At 36.7% G+C, this 12,122-nt stretch overlaps 1 protein-coding gene across 16 annotated transcripts in view; it reads left to right on the top strand.

Annotated features, from left to right (window-relative positions):
* KIAA1328 (protein hinderin) overlaps positions 1–12,122 on the top strand; it is a 377,583-nt gene that overhangs the window by 217,833 nt on the left and 147,628 nt on the right. For all 16 annotated transcript variants that reach the window (XM_038543408.1, XM_038543400.1, XM_038543406.1 and 13 more), the window contains one exon: positions 10,594–11,267. In XM_038543408.1, coding sequence (XP_038399336.1) covers positions 10,594–11,267 — 674 coding nt within the window. The remainder of the gene's footprint in view (positions 1–10,593; positions 11,268–12,122) is intronic.

Below are 12,122 nucleotides of genomic sequence, written 5' to 3'. Positions count from 1 at the left end.
TCCCTAACAATTTAAATACAGTTGACTTTATTACCCAATGTTTTGATTTCATTTTTATGCCTATGAAGCTTGTCCTCACCACTTCTAATTTGTCTTTATTTCATTTTCTCTATAAGATTATTTCACCTTCTTTTTGATCTTCAGTAAATTAAAATTAGCCTTGTACATCTGTTTCCTTTGGTAGATGTAGAACATCATGTATAAAGCTGCTTTTTTTTTCTTTTGGCAATGACAATCATATATGTAAAAGCAATTTGAATCAGTACCACTGTTGTGTATTTGTGCGGCAGATAGTTGTGCCATCGCATCAAAACATTTCAATCCCATTGAAGTGTTTGGGATTGTTCTCAAACCATGCATTTGCCATATTCAATCTTCATTTGTATCTCTTTCAGATTTAATGATCAGATAAATTAAGATACTTATTTAAGATTTTTAGTGTGCGAATTACATAAGGCAGTAATTTTATTTAAAAAAAAAAAAAAAACAGGGCAGCCCCGGTGGCGCAGCGGTTTAGCGCCGCCTGCAGCCCGGGGCGTGATCCTGGAGACCCTGGATCGAGTCCCACGTCAGGCTCTCTGCATGGAGCCTGCTTCTCCCTCTGCCTCTCTGCCTCTCACTCCCTCTCTGCATCTCTATGAATAAATAAATAAAATCTTTAAAAAAAAAAAAACAATTTGCTAGAGGAAATAGAGCCAAGAAACATTCAGTAATTGTGCAATAAGACTGTTAGTTGATAGCTGAACATTTATTGATTTCTATAATTTTTCACCTAACCCTTTTCTTTCCCTTCATCTCCTTGGGGTAGAACAATCCAATCTCTGTATTTGTAGCTCTTAAAAATAGCTTAAGCTCTAATGATCATCAAACCCAACCCCCTATTTTACAAATATCTAAACTGCCTAAGAGATGTAAAGTAACGCCAAAAAAAACCCCACCACCACCACCAACAATAACCCAGAATTCCTAAGTGGCAGAACTAGAATTCTAATCAAGGTCTTTTGACCTCAACTCAAGTGCACTGTCAATTATTCCACACTCTCATTCATTTTTGCAGCAAATCAACACACTCCAACTTTCAAGAAATGTAGTAATGATTAAAGATTATGAGGTTTAACCTTTTCTAAGTCTGGTAGTAACTGTTAGAAATGTTGGCACACTTACAATATACGTATCCTAAAAGCTAGTATGGCACGTAGTTTCTCTTGCTAGTGTTCTGTCATCTGTACATTATCATGTGTCTATATTCTTTTAAATCTCATAATTACTGACTTTAATGTCTTCTAGATTCAATAATCCTAGGTTGTGCCACCAGCCCAGTGGGAACTAGAATAAGTTATTAGAGCCTTGCAAATGTATTTGACTGCTGCATTCTGTTATTTTTCTCTTCCATTGATAGCCTACAGCTTTAGCTGCTGAGCAGCAGAGAGGCTTAAACCTCTAGGGCCCATTAGATTTAACTTGTTTACTGCATTGATATCTATATGTTAAATGACAAGAGAGTTCAGGTTATTGAATAATTTAAAATTCAGCTCTAATTGGTGTCATATGACCTGGAAAAGGCCATGGATGATGCCAGGAGCATGCTGTGAATTTCTTATAAATAATTCATAAATTAGATGATTCATTTGCCTGGATGTCTTCCTAAATGCAAAAGTTTGTAAGTTATAACTGATGATATAACACCTGTAAGTATTTAGTTCATAATGCTGGAAGGTAATCTACCTTGATGATCTTCTAGCAAAATCTGCCAGTATAGGAAAGTTAATTGCACTGGGGAGAATGAACATTTATTTGGGATGAGACTTTGGCAAACCATACAGTGCAGCTGTTGCATTGCATAGCTTCTGTCAGCTTGACAACTGGTCCATGTACGTCTGACTTTAAAAATGCAGCATGTCATTCTATGCCTTATTTCACATTAATTCCAAATGTTCTGGGTAATGCAATGACCTGTCCTGTACACAGTAATTTAGGCTTAGAAATATTTAATTTAGGTCTGGATTTTTTGACTTCTCAATGAAGGGCACAGGGGGAAATTTTGAAGTTACAAAATTGAGACTTCCATTCTTATAAGACTGTGGGAATGTGAGGATTGTTAATAGGGTACTTGCCAATAGTAAATTAGTATTTGCCATCAGAGACATGAATATCATGAATAGATCAATAATATTTATTGATATTGTTAACTACTAATTCTGTGGTTAACAATTTACAAATGCATTATAAATAATTCCTAATCATGCAGAGCAAATAACTACCTGTTGCAAGAAATAATTACTGCAGTTTAATTCACCTCTTTTCTTATGGCTTCATAGCAGAGAGATTGACCAGGCCTGTAAAAATGATTTATAGAAACTTAACAAAATATTACTGTTTACTTGTTGATCATATTTCACAAGCAATACTGCAGGTGTTATTATTTTTTTAACTTGTGAGAATGTAGGAAAGCCTTGTATCACCATAGGAATAGTATGTGATTGTGCATGGCCATATATATGCTTGCACACCTACGTGCACATGCATACATGTATACAGGATCATATCATACTGTGTTTAGAAACATCTTTTTTTCCTATGAAGCCTTTTTTAAAATGTCATATAAAAAATTAGTAAAACAAAATGTCATATATTAAGAAGGTATCCTAAACATTCAGAAAACTCTCTTCCAACTCAGAAATTTACTAATCTCCACTCCCAAAATGTTCTTCATTGTGTCCAACCTAAGTCTCTCACATTTTTTTAAACTTATACTTTTCTCACATTGTGCTTGTCCCATGTTGTGTGTTCTTTTTCTGTGTCACTAGCACATATCCACCCAAGTTAAAAGACATGATATTTCAACTATGTCATAAGCCAAAAATGACTGCAATTTCTCCTCATCTTTGTGTGTGTGTGTGTGTGTGTGTGTGTGTGTTGTGGATCCCATAGCATATCACATCAAAGACTTTATTGGCTATATTTTTGCCACTTGTAGAGTCTCAACATGTAGTCAGGGTTTGTGGTAGCTTGTATATAATGCAAACCCTAACATGCTACCATTTTGAATTCAACTTTTTTATTTGTTGTGATCTACAGATCATTTTCCTGTGTAAACTTATTTTTTCATTTATACAGTTTGGTTTTCCTGCCTGAGTATGTTCTTCTGCATTCTTTTCTGCTAAATAGCATTCCGTTCAGCTCTGATTAAGCACTCCATTTAACTCATTTTCATCACACAGATAATGTGTGATAGCCCATCATAAGTCATATTGGTCAGTTTGCTTGTTGAATTTTAAGCATATCTTAGCATGTCCATAGAGTCCTTTAATTGGAGGAGCACTCAATCTAATCATTAGTTAAGAATGGTTTTTAGCTTTTTTAATGATTAGGGGAAAAAAGAATATTTCATGAAATGGAAAAGTTACTTTGAAATTCAAATTTCAGTGTCCACAAATAAAGTTTTACTGGACCATTAATTTATGTATTATATCTTGCTTTCACACTACAAAAGTGGAACTGAGTAGTTATGGCAAAGACCATACAGTCTACAAAGTCTAAAATGTTTGTCTTCTGGCCCTTTACAGAAGAAGTTTGCTAACCTTTTCTGTAGAACTATGAAAATGAACAAATTATAGCCACATGCCATATCATGTATAAACTTTACAGTTATAATGTTGGGTAAAGAAGTCAGACACAAAAGAATGTATTTCATATTATTCCATTTATACTTTTTTAAAAAAACAGGTAAAATCAAAATCTGGTATGGACTTTAAAGCAGGTAAGTATTAAACAGGGAAGTTATTCCCATAAAAGTCAAGATAGTCATTCCCTTGGACAGGAGAGGTAGAGAGTAGTGATTGTACTGCACCATCAAGGATCTTTTGTATACAGGCAACATTCTGTCTCTCAGAAGGTGGTTCACATTGGTGGACATTGTCTTGTGATTATTCACTGAGATGTTTATATTTGTTTTGTGCACTTTTCTGTGTCGTATTTCATATTAAAGAAAAATGTTTTTAAAAAAAAAAAAACGAAACAAAGAAAAAATTAGTGTTTTAAAAAGCTACATCATGGAGGGATACCTGGATGGTTCAGTTGGTTGGGCATCGGGCTCTTGGTTTTGGCTCCAGTCATGATCTTAGGGTCATGGGATCAAGCCCCTTGGTAGGGGTCTATGCTCAGTGGGACGTCTGCTTGTCATTCTCACTCTCCCTGTGCTTCTCACACTCTGCCCCTCCCCCTCTAGCTCTCTCTCAAATAAGTAAATAAAAATCTAAAAAAAAAAATAGGCTACATCATGGAATAATGGAAGACTAAAGATTTGGAACACATTCCCATTTATTACATATAGTGTTGGTGTGATCTTGGGAAAGTTGTGTTGATTCATTGAACCTCATTTTCTCTTTAGTGAATTGGTAACTATAATAACTAGCTTACAGAGTTGTTATTAAGTTACAAGTTGAAGGGGATCCCTGGGTGGCGCAGTGGTTTAGCACCTGCCTTTGGCCCAGGGTGCAATCCTGGAGACCCGGGATCGAATCCCACGTCGGGCTCCCGGTGCATGGAGCCTGCTTCTCCCTCTGCCTGTGTCTCTGCCTCTCTCTCTCTCTCTCTCTCTCTCTCTCTCTCTCTCTCTCTCTGTGACTATCATAAATAAATAAAAAAATTTTTTTAAAAAGTTATAAGTTGAATATGCTTGTAACTATGCTATTTTTAGCATAGCACACAGTAAACTGAGTTAAGAATGGCCAAAATGACAAAGTTTTCTGGGAGTATGTTATGCATTCATGGTCAATGAAGGTGAACATTTAGAGCCAAGTTCTCTCATCAGAAAGAATTTGCATAAAGTTGTCTTCCCTGACCTTCATTTTTCATTTCTCATCTCAGTTCTTTAAAAATTATTTTGAATTATAGGGGCACCTCAATGGCAGTCCATTGAGCATCTGCCTTTGGCTCAGGTCATGATCTCAGGGTCCTGGAATCAAGCCCTGCATCGGGCTCCATGCTCAGAGGGCAGTCTGCTTCTCCTCGTCCTTCTGCCTCCTCCCCTCTGCTTGTGCTCTGTCTCTGTCTCTCTCAGATAAATCAATAAAATCTTTTTTTTTTTTTAAGTAAAAAGATGGGATGCCTGGGTGGCTCAGCAGTTGAGTGTCTGTCTTTGACTCAGGATGTGATCCCAGGGTCCCAGGATCGAGTCCCATATTGGGCTCCCTGCATGGAGCCTGCTTCTCCATCTGCCTATGTCTCTGCGTCTCTCTGTGTGTCTCTCATGAATAAATAAATAAAACCTTTTTTTTTTAAAGTAAAAAGATAAAAATTATTTTGAATTATTTAAAAGTATTGGTTTCACCAAGCACATAACAAAACAAGATATCCAAATGGCTAATAAGCATATGTCAACTACTGTCACTACATATCAGGGAAATGCAAAATAAAATCATAGCAAGATTTCAGTACACACCAGATTGGCTTAAAGTAAAAACATACTATCATGTGTTAGTGTGGGGAGCTCTTTCTGCCCACAGGTCCTGTCCCTGTGCTTTAATAAAACCACCTTTTTTGTACCATCCTCCCCAAAGAAGTGTTAGTGTGAATATGAAGCACCTAAGACTCTTTTACTGTGCTGGTGGAGATGTAAAATAGAACGACCACTCTGGAAAACTTTTATTGGCTGTTTCTGTGTCAAACAAATGCCTACCCTGTGCCTGAGAGAAATAAATACATATGTCTAAAAAACGACTCATATAATGGGGCTTCTGGGTGGCTCAGTTAATTAAGCGTATGACTTGATTTCAGCTCAGATTATGATCCCAGGATTGTGAGATTGAGCCCAGTGTTGGACTCCGTGCTGGGCATGGAGCCTGCTTAAGATTCTTCCTCATTCTCTCCCTCTGCCCCACCCCCTCTTAAAAAAAAAAGACATAATATTGCTAGCAGCTTTGTTCATAGTAGCTCTAAACTAGAAACAACCTAATCCAATAAAAGAATGAATAAACAAATGTTGCTATATTCACACAATGAAATTCCTTGAAGCAATAAAAAAGAATTAACTATCAGTACAGGCAACAACATAAAAGAAGCTCAAAATTATGTTGAGTTTAAGAAGCCAGCAGCAACAGGGACACCTGAGTGATTCAGTCAGTTGAGTGTCCAACTCTTGATTTCAACTTGGGTCTTGATCCCATGGGTGGTGAGATGGAACCCAATTTTGGGCTGTGTGCTCACTTGCACAGTGTCCTTGAGATTCTCTCTCTCCTCTTCCCCTGCCCTCTCCTCACCTCTCCCTCTTAAATAAATAAATAAAATCTTTAAAAAAAGACTTCTAGCTTTTAAAAAAGAAGAAGCCAGCCACAAAAGAATAGCATACTTTATGATTCCAGTTGTATGAAGCTAAACATGGGCAAAACTAATCTGTGGTCATAGAACTGAGATTAATGGTTACCTCTGGGAGTGTGACAATGTTGGTTTGACTAGAAGTGGCACAAGGAACTTTCTGGGGTAATGATGATTACATGGGTATATGCAAATGTAAAATTTCATCAAGCTGTACACTTAAGACCTGTGCATTTTAGTATATGTAAATTGTGCCTCCGTTAAAAAAAAATTCTATTGGTTCCTAAATTAGTGTTATATATCTGAAAAATTCATAGCAAACCCATATGCCAGAGATTGCAGTTTGGAATTTGTTAGTTTAAGCCTTAGTTAAAAAGAGGTTACATTTGTAAACATCTCATAGAAAGGATGGAGCATCAACTCCAGAAAGAAAAACACATCTGTTTCATTCAGGCCCATTGTGACTTCCATGTGTCCCAAAGGCAATATTTGTCTCAAGCTCACTATAAAATAACTTAATTTCTTATATTCAGATTCTAACAGACAGTTACTCTATTTCTTCTCTCTTCTTTTTCTTAGTAGTACATAATTCAGCCTAATCATGGATTCTGATTTTTGTTTCTGGTTTTCTTGGTCCATAACCCAACTTGACTAATACAATCAGTCCCTAGTTACAATGTGCAAGCCCCAGTGCCGTACACCCAGAGAAGTAAATATAACTCCTGACCTCAAGGATTATTGAGGCAGAGAAGTTAATGATAACAACAGTAGTAATAATTCTAATAGGAAACATGGTTTGAATACTGACTTTAGCTAAGGCACTGTCCAAAGCTCTTTATGTGAATTATCTCATCCAGTACAACAACCCTAAGAGGCAGTGCAAAATGTCAGAATAAGACTGACATCTTTTGTATGAGGACAAAGATGAAGAACCTCTCTATTATCTGAAGCATATCAACTCTGGCCCAACCTACAAACCTCACTGCAGCAAAATAAAGCTAAATAACTGAACTCATTCTCTTTAGAAGTAATCTGTTGTAACTGCATGTCTCTTGGAGATCTTACCTTCCCCGCACACACCCCCTATAATATTCTTTTTGAAAAAAGTTTGGGTAAGCATAAGGGGTTTTTTTCCATTTTGTAAATTAGTACCCTTATCAGTTGACACCCTTGATAACTGCCCATCTGACCACCATTGAGGTCATTGAGGTCACTGATGAGAAAACTGAGAGTCAGGAAAGTTGAGTAATGTGCTTTGTTTTGTATTGCTGTGTAAGAAATAACTATAAATTTATTAGTTTAATACACATTTATTATCTCACAGTTTCTGTGGGTGATGAGTTCAACATAGGTTAGTTGGATCCTCTGCTCAGAGTCTTAGAAAATTTGCAGTCAAGGTGACAGCTGGGCCGCCTTCTAATCTGGAGCTCTGGATCCCCTTCCTTTTTTTTTTTTTTTTTTAATTTTTTATTTATTTACGATAATTACACAGAGAGAGAGCTAGAGAGAGGCAGAGACATAGGCAGAGGGAGAAGCAGGCTCCATGCACTGGGAGCCCAACATAGGACTCGATCCCCAGTCTCCAGGATCGTGCCCTGAGCCAAAGGCAGGCGCTAAACCACTGCGCCACCCAGGGATCCCTCTGGATCCTCTTCCAAACTCACATGTATGTTGGCAGAATTTAGTTTCTTGCATCTGTATGATAGATACCTCATTGTTAGCTGGAAACTGCCTTCTGCTCCAGACATCATTACTGATTGACCTCCTTCATTGATCCTCCCACATCACGTTAGCTTATTTCTTCAAGGCCAATCTCTAACATTAGGGAGGGTACTATACCCTTTTTTAAAGAACTTACTTAAACAGTAACATCCCTTTGGCCATATAGTGTAGCATAATGATGGGATTCATATCTTGTCATGTTCCCAAAGACTACCCACCTCAGTGGGAGGAGATAATACAAGGTGGGCACACTAAGAAGACAGGAATCTTGGGGACCATCTTAGAATCCTGCCTACCAATATGCACAGTCACCTATCAGGTAATTGGGAATTGCTGGTAATTGCTCTCTTTGAGCAAAGTATGCATCAAAATCATTAAGTTGAACTACCTCTCAAAAACAGAAAAAGTTAACTACCAAAAAATTTTTAATATTCCGAATACATAATTTAACAATTAGTACCATTAACATAAGTATCAGCTGTATCAATACCTAAAAATGCACATATGTAAATAATGTTAAGGAACAAAAATAAGACTATAAAATAATACATGCTATTGCTGTGTTACTAATACATGGATTAGGGAGGAAATATATGATAGTTGATTTAAGTTTACAAACCTTTAAAAAATTTACCTGTAATTTTTTAAGTATAATAATTCTATAAAAAAATAGCTTACCATACAAAGTAGCAGATGATAAATGTCAAATATTTGTTTTGACAGTGCTACAGAAGTTCAGTGTAGGGCAGCCCTGGTGGCTCAGTGGTTTAGCGCCACCTTCAGCCCAGGGCATGGTCCTGGAGACCCAGGATCAAGTCCCGCGTTGGGCTCCCTGCATGGAGCCAGCTTCTCCCTCTGCCTGTGTCTCTGCCATTCTCCCTCTCTCACTCTTTCTCTCTCTCTCTCTCTCTCTCTCTCATAAATAAATAAATAAATAAAATAGTTTTTTAAAAGTTCAGTGTAGGGGAGACTAATGTAGACTAGAGTTTTCCTTCAGTTGTAAAATAAAGTTAATTTTTATGAGGTAGTTTATCATGAATTTTATCATAAGTTTCTTTTCTGTGGCATGCAACCTATTCAGTGTCATTTGCTCAGTATAAAGGATTGGATGTCCTCTTCCCAAATGTGGCTCCTCATTAGAATAGAACTCCTTTAGTATTGCTGTATTAATTCAAAATCTTAAGAGTGTTAGAAGAAACATGGTGTTGCTGTATATCTGCTGACACTTTTTACCAATCAGTTCATCATTTGCAACTATTGCAAAGTAAATTGGCAGGATTTTTTTCTCCTTTATGTTAAGGATCTCAATTTTTCACTTATTCCATGTCCCTAGAATAAGATAAACATCTGAACTGTTTATGAGTTCTAATTTAAAAAGAAGTTGTGGTAGACTGAATAATGGCCCCCAAACATGCCCATGTCCTAATCCCTAGAACCTGTGAATGTCTTTTTATATGACACAAAGGATTTTGTATGACAAGAAACTTTATAGACATGATTAAGTTAACAATCTTGGCGAGAGAAAATTATCCAGGATTACCTGGGTAAGCCCATGTTATCAAAACACTCCCTATAATAGGGACACGGGAGGAGTCAGATGTCCCATGATACAGATAAGTGGTTGTCAAGGTGTGTTCCCAGATGAGGAGCATCAGTATCATCTGGCAACTTCCTAAAAATGAGCTTCTCCAACCCTGCTGCAGAATTCCTGAATTCCTCTGGGGATGAAGCCCAGCAATTCACATTTAACAGTTCCTCCAGGTGATTCTGATATATGCTAAAGTTTGAGAATCACTGATCATAAACTAAGTTTTGCTCTCCTTAATAGAATAGGCTTGAGGCTAAAATACTGGGAAAGCTAACTCTATTGGCCTGCCAAAGGTGATTTGCAACTACTTCCTTTCTGTGTGAGTTGTATCAGGCTATAATCACTTGAACAGCTTAATTGAAAAATCACTTATGTTTATAGCTGAAATTAAATATGTTTTGTATTTAAATAACTGCTTTTGATTAGAATCATATTTTTTGGAAAGTACTTGGTTTTATCTGTGTGCTATAAAGATATTTATAAAAACTCATCAAATCTCTAGCAGTAACTAACATCCTATTCAGTTTAAGATGAAATGTTTTACATCAAATCCTGTTGTGTGTAATGTGTAATGAACAATCAAAGGGTATTACAAAGGGCGGCTGAATGGATTTCTTGCTTAGTATTTAGAAGTAAACATTTTGAGACATTACCTTTTAATGCTTTTGCCTCTTCTCAAAGTTGATTTTATATAACCTTTATTATTTGCTACTCTTGTCATCTTACTTAGCAGCAAATAGCAACATTTTCTTTTTCTCATCCTTATGGATAGACTGAAATGTAGATTGTTTCAAAATGGTTTTAGCTTTGTGGCACATGTCTGTTTAGCTCTGTGAATACTATCATTTATTATTTGAGAAGGCAAAACAACTTTGTTCTGGTACAAATATATCATTGATTTCTGAAAAGCCAAAAGAACTCATTTCAGTGTGCTCTTACTTAACAAATGATCTTGTGGTTCCTTCTAGGTATCCAATAGGAAAAGCACTCTTCAGTCCTCAGCTATGGAACTGGATGGTTCCTACTTGAGTGTAGCCAAATCACAAACCTGTTATCAAAACAAGGAGAAGCCTAGGTCTGCAAACCAGGACTCAGCTTCAGAATCCCTTGTGGAGTTCAAGAATAATTCTTTGAAACCAGCAGACTTTCATTATTCCAAAGAGGATCTAGACAGGATGCCATCAGAGACCAGAACATGTGATTATGGATCCCCAGGGAGAAGATTAGTAGATGCGGTCCCTATAGAGAAGGCTCCACCAGTGGAACTAAAGATGAAAGAATGCCACACCCTGAAGCCTACTCCATCCAGTCAGTGTTGTGGTCATAGACTTTCTGAAAATGCAGATCCTGTTCATGAAAGCCATCCTACACGCATGGCCCCTCAATATTCCAGAACACATCTGGAATCATGCAGTTATTGTGGGCTTTCCTGGGATTCCCTGATGCATGGTCAAGGGACACAGAAGTCTAGTGAAACCGATATCAAAAAGCAACTCTCAGAAAACAGAAGGCAGCAACTTATGCTTCAGAAAATGGAGCTGGAAATTGAAAAAGAGCGCCTTCAGCATCTGCTGACCCAGCAGGAGACAAAGCTTCTCCTAAAACAGCAGCAGCTTCATCAGTCTCGACTGGATTACGATTGGTGAGTCTTAGTTGTTCTTTCAGCAATGTCTGTAGCTTGGAGAGCACAGTGTTAATAAAATAATTGTTGTGCTACTATAACATTTGCAAAGGAACAGAGGTTCCTCAGAGTCTTGGCTTGCTCAAGATGCATACTCACCAGGACAACTAAGTAAATTCCACTATCTTCTTTGGAAGACTTGGAAAATTACCTTGTTCTTCCAAAATGTTAGCTTGATGTATCTACTTCTGAACAGTCCATTGTAACTTTCTCAGGATTCCAAAAAGAATATTTTAAAAAGATATTATTATAAAAAATCCTTTGCTATTTGAGATCATTGTAGAGAATTTTGGGCATTAGGTAAAAATTTGAGACTTCAGAATGTGGAATCAGATTGTGAAATAGAGTGATTAACTGTCACCATTCCATATTTGTCTATCCCCCGTAATATAAAATATAACAGATGATAGCCTTTCCAGTTCAACCGTTTCTCATCATGAAGCAGAACCTATTCAATAACCAATTCTTATAAATGTACCCGCATTTAAACTTTTCCTCCCTTAACAATTCTTCCCTAAGAACAGTGCTTCAAAAACTATATTGGTATTTTGAGATTATATAGCAGCATCAAAAAGTTTGCTATCTTAATTTATCCAAGCAAAATTAGTAATAAATCAGACTAAATTATATTTTAAACATAATATGACATTTATGTCCTTTTTTTCAATTTTGTCTTTAAAAAATAAATTATAAGTTTTCATAAGGAGGTTCTTGTATATATCCCTGCCATTTCCTTCTTAATCAAACTTAGATTTCTTCCTTTGTACTCATTCATATATCTTATACAGACACATATATCCTATACATATCTAGTAT

Source organism: Canis lupus, chromosome 7, assembly GCF_011100685.1.
Source record: "Canis lupus familiaris isolate Mischka breed German Shepherd chromosome 7, alternate assembly UU_Cfam_GSD_1.0, whole genome shotgun sequence".
NCBI classification, from domain to species: domain Eukaryota; kingdom Metazoa; phylum Chordata; class Mammalia; order Carnivora; family Canidae; genus Canis; species Canis lupus.
This window is presented reverse-complemented; position numbering and strand designations above follow the sequence as displayed.